General features: G+C 38.5%; 1 protein-coding gene across 7 annotated transcripts in view; it reads right to left on the bottom strand.

The window, feature by feature from the left end:
- The window catches only part of PARD3B (par-3 family cell polarity regulator beta), a 373,510-nt gene that overhangs the window by 131,380 nt on the left and 227,035 nt on the right, over window positions 1-15,095 (bottom strand). For all 7 annotated transcript variants that reach the window (XR_016468331.1, XM_090144157.1, XM_090144152.1 and 4 more), the window contains 2 exons: window positions 4,089-4,295; window positions 2,872-3,106 (listed from right to left, as the gene is read on the bottom strand). Coding sequence is in view for 6 of the 7 variants with exons in the window: in XM_090144157.1 (XP_090000283.1) it covers window positions 2,872-3,106; window positions 4,089-4,295 (442 nt within the window). In the remaining variant the exon portion in view is untranslated. The remainder of the gene's footprint in view (window positions 1-2,871; window positions 3,107-4,088; window positions 4,296-15,095) is intronic.

Genomic DNA, 15,095 nt, shown 5'->3' with positions numbered 1-15,095 from the left:
CCTATCCCTCATTTTGGAGAAGTGTCCCACTTGGGGAACCACAATACAACTACCACTGCATCTGCGGCAGGCACGCTTCAGACTTCCTTCTCCACCCAGCTTTCTGCTCCCTTATGGTGTTTACACTTCCAGTGCCTCCTATGGCAGGCTTCCTTTCCCATTTAAACTCAGCATGTCAAAAACTGAGTTTGTATCTGTTTCTAAATACTTCTTTCTACTTTTCTCTTAAACCACCAAGAATTAGTAGTCACCTTGCCTGCTGCAGAAGCTCACAACTTTGTCATATGCAGCTTCTCTTTTTCCTTCCACAGATGTTCTACCAATAAAACATGCCAGTTTCATCTCTACTGTGTCATAAAAAATCTGGCTGTTCCTTTCCATCCGTGCTGCTAAAATACTTGATCATTTAAACCTTCTTACTACAGAGTCTCATCTCTAGTCCTCCTGACAGCCTCCTCACTCTTCACAGCAGTGCTAAATTCTAGTGTCAAAAATACCTCTTGAATCTAGCATTTAGTCACTGTTCAAGACTTTCAATGACTTTTTTCCCCATTCTTTCCTTAAAGAAACTATTCAAATCCATTGTTTTTTGTTTTTCACATCACCAGCAGCAGTTTTTCCCTGAAAAAATACCAGTCTGGTTCTGTTATTCTTGAGCTCACGTGGTCCCTCCGATTCTTTTGCAAAGCCATGCTGCCGTGCTGTTTGCCCTTGTTCCATCTTTACAGGTCATTACCCTTCTTTCACTTTTGACATGGCTGGGGATCCCCTAGGTCTCCCACTTTCTCATGAAGGAAATATGCTTTGAAAAACAATTTTGTAAATTCTGGGATGAAACACTCACAAGGTCAAAGAACCTCCAAAAGCATGCTAGCTAAGCTGTTTGCTCTTACAAAGCTCTTACAAGCTCTTCTATAACACTTTCCCACCATCTTTGTGACTTTGTACAGATTTCAGTGGGACAGAAATTCGCATTTGCGTTGCCATACAGATAAATATTAACAACCATCACTGTCAGTTGGAAAGACAAATGGAATAAAAAACAAGCGTATGAAAAGAACAGATGTATAAAGATTGTGTACAACCAGAATGTGAAATACAATCTGAAAAAGTGAATCACTGAGAGTGGTAATCTATTGTACTCAGCTTTGCATATTGATTGTTATCGAATTTTTTGTCAACTGCAATCACTTGCCTTGGATTCTGATGTCATCCCCTGCTCTTTTTGGGTCAAGCATTATGCTTCCAAAAGACAGACCTTGTACTTCAAATTTTATCAATTCTCCTAGCAGTACACAAACCAGAAGACTTCTGTTTTTGTCAGATCTCTGCATTACTCTCCTCTTCTCACAGTCCCATCCACTTCAAACAGTTAAAATGAATGGAAACAGGCATAAAGCTAAACATATACAAAAAGAACTGCTGAAGTCACCCTCCTCCTAATTATTCAGTGTTTTGACTGCAGTTCCATGTTAAGCCCCATTTCTTTAGACAGTATGAACACAAATGCACCTGCAATGCACAGGTGTGAGTGTGTGCCTCTTCAGCATTACTAAAGAGCCCCATTTGAATGCAGACTGTACCTTTATCTTACTTACATTAACAACTACTGAAATCATACAAGTTTGACACATAATGATGCCTGTATATTTTTGAAAATATCTCCTCAGTATTTAAAACTCACTAGAACAATTTATGGATTCCTTTTGATGATATATGGAAGCAAGACAGCCAGAAGTTTTCATGTCAGTATAACACAAACCATTCAACTCCAGAGACATATCAACAGAGAGTTGCAACGTGAGCTTACGTAGCAGCGTCCTAATGAACATTACTGCAGATTGAATGATGCCACACAAGAACTCCTTAATTACAAGTTAAATACATCTTTGCCTACACAACGATTGCGGCTTCTGCATATAACTGGCTTGTCTAAATAGAACATGATAGGAAATATCAGTTCTAGAGTCAGCAGGTTGGAAAAGACCTTCAAGATCATCGAGCCCAATCATTAGTGCAGTATCCTCTTAAAGCTAACAGTGTTCAGTGTCAGAGGTAACCACGTGATCATACAGTCAAATAAGTTCTTAATATAGGAGATAATTATATTTCGTACATATATATATTAATTGTAAATATCACTTAAATTAAATGCTTTTCTACTCAACAGACTGAACAGGTACCAGAGGCAGTGGTGATAGCAAGCAGAGTAACTATATCACCAAAGTCTACGGCAGCAATAAGGAAATGTTGCAGTGAGTTTTGTCTAGTCTCTGATGTTTTCAGAGACATAAAACCAATCAAAAGCCAAAACTGTTTGGAAGAAATCCAAACAATTGTGTTTAATCAAGAAGGGAAGATAACAATCTCTGGGCAACTGCAGACAATGGCTGAAGCTGTGAAGTAAAGATTTTATCACAGCTAGTAGTTTCCAGTAGCAGCAAATGTCACGTGTTTACTGTAACATAAGCAATTCTGCTCTCTCCAACGCCTGTGAAGAAAGCAGACAAGCAAGGGAAGAGAAGGCAAATGTCTGAATATGGGAGTGGGTCACATATGACTCAGAAATATTCCCCACAAAACCTACGCCCCACACACATGCTTGTTTTAAGCCTGAAACCTTGATTTTTATTTTTTTTTTCTGGCATATGGGAATGAATTTCAAAGGCACAAAAAGACATTTTGTCTGCCAAACGTCTTCTGCCTCAGCCACAAGTTTGGTGTAAAAGTATAAACTGCTTTCTTTTTAAATAACATAAACATTATTTTGAGTCCAAGTGAAATAATTTCTCCACTACTTTATGAGAGCACCAGTTGTTTCACATGTTATAATGAGCATGGATGGCTGTTTTGCTTTTTAAAATGACATACCTCAACATGACACCAAAGCCTTTCTTCTTTTTCTTTTCTGGATCTTCATTTTCTTCTTTCCTTTTCTTCTCTTTGATTTTAGTTTTGCCCTTTTCTTTTTTCTTTTCTTTCTCCCTATTTTTTTTGTCTTTTTTCACTTTGGTTTCAACATCTTCTGTTTCAGGGATCCCTGGAGGGACAGATTCCATGTTCTGAGCTTCTTGACCAGAGTGAGAGCTCTTATCAGAGAAACCATCTGCAGAAGAAAGAAATAATGGGGATAAGTAAGGGGCCACCAAAATGCAAACATGTGAAATATAGCACAGGTGTCTACAAGGTGCTCAAATGACTCACAAAACGTGTTTATTTAATTGAATAATTTAAAAAGCAGACTAAACATATCTAGTGAATTCAAGCAAAGTTCTATTGTAAATTAAATACAGAATTATTATAGTGACTTGTTATTGAATATTAATCCTGATAAGAAAACCTGACATGGTAAAGCACTACACTGCTTGAAATCTGGCTTATCCACCAGCTCAAGATAACTGACATGCCAAGTTGCAAACATTTCATCATGTGCTTACTTCAACTAGTGACTGTAGTAACTGAACAAAACCAACCCAGTAAAAATATGATCTCATTCACTCCTTGGAATCTTTCCACTTTAATATATCTGAAGAAGAAATAGACAAACTGTTCGCCTGATTGGAGAAGACCTGTGTTGTTTCTGTTTGGGGGCTCAGGATCCAAGCACAGTTTTATGCTTCGTGCTGAAGGAGACATTATTTCCAAAATGGGGTCTTTAAGAGTGTGGTAACAGAATGAATGAGCAGCAGGGTGCTATCAACACACTGCCTTGCCTATACCAGGGAATGAATTTCCTAGTTGAAGGGGGAATTGTAGACAGCTCTGTAAAACAAGCAAGATAATTTTTAGTGTAATCTGAAGAAGGCAGCTGCTTCTTAAATTTGAAAAATACAATTATTTAAGGATTGAGTTCTAATTCCTCCACCGCACCCTTGCCCCAGAGGAGATCAGTGAAGACTTTACACAAAACCCAGTCAAGGTTGCATGGGGTACTACAAAGACAGCTCTCATTCAGCAAGGCCTGAGCAGCTTTTTAAATTTGATCAAATTCAACTGGACTAAATCACTTGCTTATATGTTGTACTAAGTTAGCCTTCAGCAATACTAAATGAAGGTGGTTCCCTGAAACAGCATCACTGGCAACATACCCTCTTCTACATCCTCAGGTCCATCATAAGACTTGTCAATGGCAGCTCGGAAACTCTCATTGCACCCCCGACCACGGACCACATGGGGCCTGGGTCTGTGAAAAGGGAGATCATTCTTCCTAACTTCAGCTACAGCAGTCTGAAGACTCTCAAGCGAACTGGACTTCTTCAATCCCAGCGTAGGACCAAAATCCTTGCCAGAAGCACCTGGAAAATAGTTAAGTTTTTACACATAAAACCACACAGTGAAATTAAAATAGTTAAACGGGTACATTTAATTGTGTACTTTATTAGTTGAGGCCTTTGAAACAATATGCAATCAATGTAATTTGTTCTAAAAATAGCATCAAGTTAAACCTAGTTCAGAAGAGATCCTCATTCAGACTTGGGAGGGAATGGCATGTGATTTATAGACCTGACAACAATATAGCAAACTGTTACTTTCAAGTCTGCACCAACACTAAGGATGGGGTTATTTCCTTATCCTGAGGAACAGACCTTGCCTTGCAAAATGCCTTGTCTTTGAGAGCACAAAATACTTTAGATTTCAACTTTTTACAGCGATACTAACGCAAACAACAGGACAATATAAGAACAGAAGACCTTCAGATGTATGTCCATTTCCTCACACACCTGAAGGATTTGAGGATCACAAGAAAGAATGGTATGTTAATACTATGTGGTGACTTTAGCAATCCTAGAGCACAGGTATTTCTGAACTAAGACAGCGTGATAGGTGAGTTCTTAAATGGAAAATAGAGAATCATCAGTTGTATCTACATGAGGCAATTTACGCTTCCATTCCCTACAGGCTGAAACATAGCTGAAAAAAGAGGAAAGAAAAAAAAAGAGAAAACAAGTTTAAGGAAAGCCTGGTTGCTAGGTCACAGTGCAGCCTTCTTTTGTTCACTAATTGCCATTCTGGAGACTACCATTATTGCCAAATTAGTGAGAGCTAAAATGGAGTTACAGCAATGACTTGCATACAACACAAAGGTGCTTAAAATCACTACAAATGTGTGCATCAGGAAGAGGCACGGTAGTCTCCATCTCAGCCTGAGAATGAGCAAAAACAGACAAGAGAAGCACAGTCACTGTAAAAGGCAGCAAAGTGAAAGCCACTCTGATCAGCAGAGGAAACGCTTCCTTGTTTTTCAGGCAGAAAACAGCTCTAACGGGCGGCTTGGCGCAGCAGCGAGGGCACAGCAGGCCGAGCATGGCCGGCTGCTGCGGCCATAGGAAGGTGCAGTCCTCAGCCTGGCTGGGCCTACACTGATGGCAGTCCCAGAGCCTCACCCTGAAGCCTGAGGACTGGTATCTGCTGTGGGACAGCAGCAGGCATCCACAGCACCTGCAAGGCCACAACCCCACGTCCAGAAGCAGACGGTGCTGTGGCTGCAATGGGCAGTGGGGCCTGTGGATCTGTCAGCACCCACTGCCTTGGTCTTGCCTAGATCTTGCAGCCAGTGCTTGTTTTGAGGCCATGGCAGCACCCACGTACCTGAAATGGCCGTGTCAAAAGCCAGCGCAAGGGTGTTTATTCACACATCCCAGTACAAGCAGTGCTATGTTAAATTAGAGTCCTCAGCTGCGTGCCTTGGTAGAAGTCTGGGGTTAAATGCCAGCTAGAGTCTGTCTCCTGCAGAGCAGAGCCAATTACTCAGACTAGAAGACGACTCAGTCTGGTGCAGCCCGTCACAGAGAACAGGTCTTGTGTCACACACGGCTCTTAGACAGCTGCATGGGACACTGAGCAGTTATTTGCAAAATGTGTTTCCTTCTGTGCAAATAGCCATTACTTTGCCATTTTGTCCTGTTGAGAAGGCCCATTTAAGGAATTAATATTAGCAGTAATTAGCAACAACTTCCTGGCTTTTTATAGTTTTAAGAGAACAGTTACAGACTTATAGCAACTTCCATGTAGTGTTATCAGTTTGGTATTAAATTTAGGAAAAATAATTAAATGGAGTACTCTTCGGTTGCAAAATTCAGAACAAAACTGTCTTGGAAAGTTGCATCTTTTCTTACATCCCTAGAAGAAATAGAATTGTCTTACACAGAATTAATTGGCCAAAGTCATCATCAAATACTGAGCTACCTTAAAAGACAGAAGAAAATGGCAAAGATTGACCACATTTCTCACTGGCAAAGAAAGTGAAATTTCATCTCTAATCTTCCTGTGTTCTACCATTTAAAAGGTGTCCTCATTTATTCAAAAGCTTACTGTGACCCTTTAGTAACAAATTACTATCAGGCATTTAGTTACCCTTTTCTAAAGCTGTAATCATTTAGTCTGAAATTTTGCTGGCAACAACTGCAAGTTTCTCACTTACTATCAAAATCTCCCTATAAGAACCATCTGAATCCAGGTGAAGAATGACAGCATTTTTTCTTATTGATGACAGTAGGAGCAATGCAGTTTTATTAAGAAGGCAAGCATTCAGTCAGAGTTTCCTTGGGCATATCCACTAGGGTTTTCAGAGAGAACTTTTTAATTTTCCTGGTCGGCTTTCATTCCCTTTCCCTTTCATTGTAAGGCTGAAGCAATTACATATTAGTGTGCAACTAAAGAGATGGGAGCTGAGTTGTTTCCATAAGCAGGCAGGGCAGTCCCCATGCTTTCACAGGCAGCATTTATTACTGGATGCAGTACTGAGAAATGCCAGAGACTCCATAACAAACAAGTACCCAACAGACCCACAGCTAGAGAAATTTCTCTGCCCTGTCCCTCTCTGAAGACCTTTTCTGTACACCTTTAGGACAGCTCTAAGCGTGAAAACATGAGTTTTACTCATCGGTAAAAAACAAAATACTGAAAAAAAATTCACAAAACAACAATGGAATCTCTTTAGAAGGTATTTCTAGATGGTGTGTGAATGAACGTGTGTAAATATCTAGCTCTACTCAAATTTTGAACACAAAAGTGTGAATTAGGCAAGGAATAACTTAACTGTTCGTAATGAGTAGAAATGTTTCTTTTTATGCATTTTAAATTTTGAGACCTCATTTTACTGTTTTCTACAGCATCATAATAAAAAACATCTACTTCATTACCAATAGTGCAATATTTTATGAATGTCTTCTGAACTTCAGAAAACAACAGCTGATGTCACTATCTGCCTATGACTGCCTGAAACCAAGTTTCCGGTTCCAAGATTATATTCATAAGCAATCATCTTTTAACTGAAAGGCAGAATTACAATCGTTCCATTTTCTTTTCAACATCAACACAGTTACCAAAGTTTTTCTTCTTTATGTAATATTATGTACTTTACATTCTGTCCTTATTACTATTACTGTTATTATTAGTTTCAGATATTTCCAGTCTTCTCTTTTTTCCCCACATATGCACATTCCATTCTCTTTCATAGTCCAGAAGGAAACATAGCAAAAGCAAGATATAAGCCACAAAAATCAAAGGGAAACAAGAGTGTAGAGGGCAAGGCAAGCCACCTCGAAGGCATGTTTGAAGAGAGGAATGGAAGAGGAGCCATAACCACATAAGTACTTATTCAGGCAAGGAAAAGCAGAGTTTCTGTTGTACAGAATCATATGATATAGCAATCAGGCTGACCAACAGAGCCCTGCGGCAAAAACAGTCAAAATGAATCCCTGCTGTAGGGATACCATTTGCATGAGAACAAAAGAACCAGCCCTGTTAACCAATGGAAAGATGTCCAAAGACACAAAATGCAAGAGACTGCCAGTGAGAACATCCAGCCCTAAATAAATTGGTGTGCGAAGTGAAAAGCATGGTTTTCTGTTTTGATAAACATTAGACCAAGATAGAAAACAGAAACAACAGAAAACAGGTGGACAGACATGATTCTTTCCCATAGGGCTGCAATGTTATACAGTGACTAAAATTAATTCACATTCATTTCTTTGTGAACCATTTTGTTTAATGTAGTTTCATTTATTTATAGCAGCATACACAACAGCGAAGGATTTTTTTCCTCTCACACTTCTACATACAGGTATTTCCTCAATTATCAATTGATTCAATGCAGAAAATGATATAGGAAGGAGGAATTTGAAAGTCATTACATCATTTAGAACGTGATTTTCAAATAAGTAGCTTAAGAGAGTATTTCTGAAGAACAAGCTCAGACCATACGGTATCCTTTTCTTCAACGCTATTCAAGTAGCATAGAAAAATATTATGAAGGGCTTGATAAAAAGCAAGAGGAAATCACTATCTTGCTCTCATATATTAAAGACAACATGTACCGTTTTGTTCACTTTATACCCCAAACTGAGCATTTCAAATTAGAAGCAGGAATGCTGAAGACCGAACAGCCTCACTTCTGGCAGAAATATCTAAGAAAGAGAAATCAAAGCATGGGAAAATTTAACAAGTTCCTCTGATTAAAAAGAGCCAGCTACAGGCTTCAGATTTACAGATATTTCAATCTATTTTACTACATATAATGATTACAACTTAGCTCAGATTTGCACAAACTGCAATTTCAACCATGAATAATGGTGGTTCACAATTTGGAGCCCTGAATGTATGCTGAGCTCCAGGCAGCTGTAGAGAACATGCTTGGAATAAGACAGTCATTAGGCAAGAGACAAAAATGCATGACTACTGTCAACGTAGCAAGGTGTGCTGGTGCTGCTGATTTCTACAGTCTTATCACTAAGAAACACTGACATTGCAAAGAAGCACGTTAATATTTCAGAAATAATATGTACAGCATAAAGTATTGCTAAAATACTAAAAAGTCACACCATGCAGAATTATTCTCAGAGAAATGGCACATGTGGTAATGCCAAATAAAACATAGCAAAGCCTGTCTTTGCAGAAAAGGTTGCTAAATGTTACCTGTTGAAGTAGTTTATTTGTTAGACTACTTTAACATCTTGCATAATCTTCTGTTTCACAGGACAGTTCTACATTCAAAGTTTCCCTAGGCATGGAAGGCCGCCTCCTCCAGCAGGCTACTGCCTTCTCCCTACTCTTGCAAAAGGCAATACCCACCCTCAGGATAGGCCTGAGTATAAATTAAGCTTCCTGACCTACAAAATAGGAGCTTTCTCCTCAGGGATATTTATGTATATCAAATTGATTTTAGATATAGCTGTTGCAACCTGCTGGGGGAAAGCAGGTACAGGAAAAGCAACGCAGACAGGAAAAAGTCCAGTTTTTAGAAAATACGATTCCCCTGTGATTTCAGGCACCTTGTAAATTGATCAGTCTGGAATTGAAAAGTAATAAAGATTCTAGTGCCTTGTGATTGCTTTACTCCTTCTTCCACACCCACCTTCTGATAAGGTCAAAGATTTCAATCCTGTTTTAAACAATTGGGAAATGTGACACTTTCTCAGATTAATTGATATAAATTACACTTCTCATAAGCTAAAACAACATTTTTGTTCCTGGGCCAAAGTTTAACATGAAGTGAGAGTCTCTGCACTACTATTCAAACAAAGTCATTTTTAATGGTATGAAGCTAACATCTAGAATGTTAAATTTGACCTGAGGGACAGAGGAGGAAACTTCATCAGTAGCTGAACAGGAGAAGGGAAGCCAAGAGTTACCTTAAATTCATGGTTACAATCTATCAGCTTCAGTAACCCTAAGCCTATTTTGAAATAGCCAGCTGAATTATTATTCACTCTTAGTCATCCAGCCTGAAATCAGATTTTTAAAAGTAGGACTGATTTAAATCTGAAGTAACAAATTATAAGGAAGTAAAAAGTTCACACAGAGGTTATTTTTTGTTTTCTCTGCTAATTCAAAGCCTCTTTGTGAGTTATTTGCATGTGAATGCAGAAACAAATCCTCTTATATCAATCATTTTATTCACATTTATTTTCCTTTGGGGGAAAAAAAATTGTGGTGGTACATCATTTTTGTCACCAAGTTTTGGCCTGGGCACATTTTTACAAACACTCACATAGGCTGCACGTTACTGACAGCTTTCAGCATCAGGCAGGGATTAATTTAGGCTGCTGCATCAACAAGCAAGATTATTAACATAAAAGAAAAGCCAAAGTGAGGCAATACAGAAAAATACATTTCAATTAAACATATTTAACTTGCAATTAAAAAATAAATTACGCAAAGCACTTCTCTTATGATTGTGTTTGCTTTGCCTTATCTGTGAACATTAAGAGTAGGGAAGGAAGCTAGATTTTAGCAAAATAACCTGGAAAGAAGATTCCTTTTGCTACTGATAAAGGTATTTCTTTCGTACACCCATCTCTACACTGATCAATGAATCCCACATGCTTGAGATATTTATGAGATCTCTTTATTGCTAACCCCACCACCACGAAAGTGCCCAACAGCTGCTCTAATTTAAGATGCTCTAAATATTGTTGCCATGGGTGACACACGTACATGAAGTAAGGCAAAGCTCTGCTAATAAAAAGGCTTTCACAGCATTTCAGTCCTTGCTCTTAAGTGAAGTTAAAATTTATGGCTTTTAAAATACTGGATCTGAGAGAGGTCAGGTTAAATGGCTGCTAGTAATAAAAGGAATCAATATGCCACAGCATCTGAAGCAGCCAGCAAACTAAATAAACACTTCATCCAAATCCACTTGGCTCTGAATTAAAAGAACATAAAATACTGTATTTATTTTGTTTGCCCTCCACCAGTCCATGGTTTGCATCACTACATACGCTAGAATTCTGCACAGAGCAACCAATAAACATATATTGGCCAAGTAGCAATTAAACTGCATGTCAAGGCTAGGAGCAATTAACTGGGCATTAACCTTATCAGGGAGCCACTTGTGGATTAGCCAGCTACAAACAGGCAAACAACTCCGTCTGGGAAGATTCTGAAACGTATTTACAAAAGCTTCCAAGGACTCAGACTTTCTGTCTCAGGCAAATACAGGGTAAGCAAGCCATTCTCAGAGATAACCCCTTATTCAAAAACCCTGAACTATACCAGGATCACCTACTGTGGCAATCAGCATGTCCTATGTCTATCAGCATAGAAACATAAGACAGTTTAGATCTTACTACACTTCAAAATAAAGTGGATCAAAAGAAGTAGAGAACTCACATCTGCTGCTCCTAGTCTACATTTGGTTTGGTTTATAGACTGATTTCTTCTCTTTATTATGAGAGTGGTGAGGTGCTGGAACAGGCTGCCCAGAGAGGCTGTGGATGCCCCATCCCTAGAGGTGTTCAAGGCCAGGTTGGATGGGGCCCTGGGCAGCCTGGTCTAGTATTAAATGGGGAGATTCTTGGCCCTGAATGTGGCAGGAGGGTTGGAGATTCATGATTCTTGAGGTCCCTTCCAACCCTGGCCATTCTGTGATTTTTGTAATTTTCCAAAGTTATGAAAACCTATTTTCTCCTGTTTATTATTATTTTTAAATAGAACCTGTGCAGGTTTAATTTTCACTTTAAGAAATTAATATACGTTTTGAATTTGCCTGTAGACTACCTGCACAAAATGTGCAAACATACCTGCAGTCTGCCTATCTACACAGACACACACACACACACACTAAGGGCCTTTCATGAAAACACACATACTGTTGAAATTGCTTTGTTTATGAGCGTAACAAATCTCATCTGGAAATGGTTTTGAAAAAGTTTGTATCCAGCTCTTTAACAGGAATATATAAAATGTTGCCAATCCTACTACTGACTAAGAGAAAAGTTTCTGAGCTCTGGCTCAAAATCTCAGACACACAGAATTTGAAAGGATTACGTAGGTTTCCCACAAGAGCCCTGAACAAAAGTGCCTTTTTATTTCCCAATAAGATTAAGATTATTTGAATACTTCAAAGTTTGCTAACAGTATTTTATTAATAGCTTCCTAACAGCTGCACCCACAGTTGTGGTACTGAGAGCTTCACCTAAGTTCATTGTACACGCTTCACCTGCACCTATTATTTTCAAGCTGCCTTCTGTACTAAAACATCTTTGTTTAGTCTCATTGCAGAGACAAGTATTGCTTCCGGAAGAATACAAACCCAAAGAAGACACCTCCTGCAATATCTGAATAACTGAGTGGGAAACGTGCTGTTTTCCAAACAGGAGCATTCATTCATAATCCTCAGCCTATGTGTTCAAATTATGTGCAGTGTACAGTGCTAAAAGGAATTCAAGAAGGCAGAGGGTCATGTGTGCAGAGACAAAAATAAGTAAAATTAAAACTTTGGTATTAAGAACACTCATTTTGTCACTCTTAAAACATGAGAAACATTCTCAGGGCTTTCTTCCATGAAAGTGAATCTGTGGAGAAATCATCTCCAAATCATGGAAAATTTGGCAAGAAATTTTCCTTGTAAGCAGCTGCAGCCAAAGGGTTTGCTAAACTGTTCTGCAGTGTGCAAAGACACAGATTTGTACCCAAGGACATCTGGCAGTCTTCTGGGGGCTTAACAGACACAGCTCACAACTGGATTACAATCCCAGCCATCCTTAGAAATAAAGTCAGAACCTCACTTCTGCTTCCTGTTAACTCAGACACCTAGGCCATGCAATTTACTGCTGTACAACTCACATTTGTCAGGGGATATGTGGTACTACTGTTCCCTCAGAACAGTCAGGTATGCACATCATGTGTCCTTTTAATGAGAGAACATTATAAAGAACAAAAATTGGCAAGAACATGAATGAGGCCTTAAATAACGTTGGTTTCTCAAGTCTGTATTTTTCTGAATACTTGTTTAATTCTTAGGCATTCAGCAAATATGATCCAGTCATAAGTAATGTCCATGGAAAGGGGAACTTCCCCAGATCTCTAAGTCTTCTTTCCTCGTCAGCCAGTTTTAGTATCCTAAAGGTGTTACTCTATTAATTATTGAATTATGTTCATTATTTTATATAAATAAATATAAATTTATATTTTATACAAACACTAATATAAATTTATATTAATACATAGTTTTGCATCACTACAATGTGCTTAAATAGAAAATTAGAAAAGCAAATAAAATTGTCGTCTGGAACAACTTAGAATATAATCTAACTGTAATGGCAAATAAATATATGTTTTTTTTTCTTGACATTTTTCTATCTGCACTTATTTGTATTTGCCCACAAATAACAGTACCATGTTCCCTTTTACTAGCCCAACGCACAGAGAATTGATGGAGTATGGTCTTAAACATAATATAGTACTGAGCTGCAGAAAAGCGGGGTCAAACGAAACTGGAAGGTGACTAATTCTTCTTATTGACGTTCCTCATCAATCAGCAGGGATGTGTCTAGAGAAGTTAGTAAAAAATACAATCCTAAGTTATGACAAAAAAAAAAATCCACATTTCCCAAGGCCTATCAGGGTGATAAACAGCAATGGTATCATATGCCATAGTGATGCTGCAATCATGATCACTTGATATGAGTGAAGCACAACTTGATTTTTCAGAGAAAACAAAGATGGTTGGTCCTAGAAAAATAAAGGCTTCCTTTAAGTCGAGCCTGAATATTACTGGAGAACGCATGATTCTGCCTAATGACTCCATGCACTCAGATAGCATGAGCCAGAGTCAAACTTCAAGTAGATAGGGATGTACTCGAATAATCATAGTCTAGGTCAGCGATATCAGAAACTGACACAGTGCTGTGGATCAGCTGCAGAACTAGGCCTTAACTTGATCTGCTTCAATTACCTGGCAGTTGAATCCATCAGAGACACTTCAAAATCTGCTATTACACAGGAGGTGTTTTATGGGACTATGCAACGTTCAAACCCTTCAAAGCAAGTCACTACAGTGCAATTCCCTAAACAAATGCTGAACTACAATCTATGCCTAGAATGGGATCCAATACAACTGATCACAAATGCAACTTCTAGGAGTCTTAATTCAGAATCACAAGCTAAGTGTGCTCACGTTAACAGGGACTGCACAACTGGAACAGGACGTCGCATTTTCAACAAGCTGGTCCAACTCTGGGAGCCAAACCCTTTGGGGAAAATCAACTGTTTTCCACTATGTGCTAGCCTAGGGCTACTGAGTATCTGGCTTCTGACAGCTACCTGCCTCTGGCACCATACGTGGGCATCACACATACTTGCCCAGAAGAATCAGACAGCATTCACACATTTTGCACAAGTTGTAGCACAAGCGTCAGATGGTAGTAAGATCAGCCAGAGGTGGATTCAAAGTACTGATTTATAGGTTAAAAATAGCTCTTTGCTATTTTAGCAATCCACAGGGACATCCTTCTTTGCCCCTTAGTTCTACTAAAGGAGTGAGAAGAAACAAGTGTGTTTATTTTCCTGTTTACTCTTTCAAAAGATGTTTTTGTTTATTCAAGGAATCAAAGGTGTAGGAAGAAGTAATAGCTTTAAAAGTATAAATAGTACAAAGATGCCTCATCATAGATCAGTTATCCTGAAATACCACCTCATGCTTTAAACACATCAGCATGTGAACTCTCTGAGGCAAGAGCATTTGTTCAAACTGCAGCTCACAGGAGTAGCGTGTTGCAGCATTTTCCCCAAGTTATTTCTTTCCTTATGTGTGTATCTGTGATGAGTGCAGTTCAGGTAACTGACTTCCACAGTTAATTTTATATTTTGACAAATTCTCACTGCATTTTTTTCCTAGTTACATGGCGTTGAAAAACAAATGCTTTAACAAATACTTAAGTATTTTTAAAGACCGTTTTCTAGAGAGTACATTGGGTTTTTTTTTATTTTCTTATTTTAAGTAATGGTTTCCTCCTCTGCTGATGTTTTCTTTAGACAAGATTAATGGAATCATCCAAAATACATTGGATAACATTAATTTCTGAAATATAAACCTGCAGATCCTTAATAATAGCTTTGGATTTGCGTGAGACTGACAGCTGATTTTAGTAGGACCCAACCTCTAGTGAGAGCACCTTTATGGAGATGGAGTAATTATAGTAATGTGCAAAGCAGGAGTTAACATTCATCATCAACCAACCAGAGAAGAAATCTGTGTATGAAGGAATGCTATTAGTTATCCAGCACACAAACAAAAAAGATGAAAATATATTTTAGTTAACTGTTTTGTTATGCTAATTTGAGAGTTAATAGGTATAAAAATTTTCAAATTG

The sequence above is a fragment of the Phasianus colchicus genome, chromosome 7 (assembly GCF_987193195.1).
Source record: "Phasianus colchicus chromosome 7, bPhaCol1.hap1.1, whole genome shotgun sequence".
NCBI lineage: Eukaryota > Metazoa > Chordata > Aves > Galliformes > Phasianidae > Phasianus > Phasianus colchicus.
The sequence above is the reverse complement of the archived record's forward strand: the minus strand, read 5'-3'. Positions and strand labels throughout refer to the sequence as shown.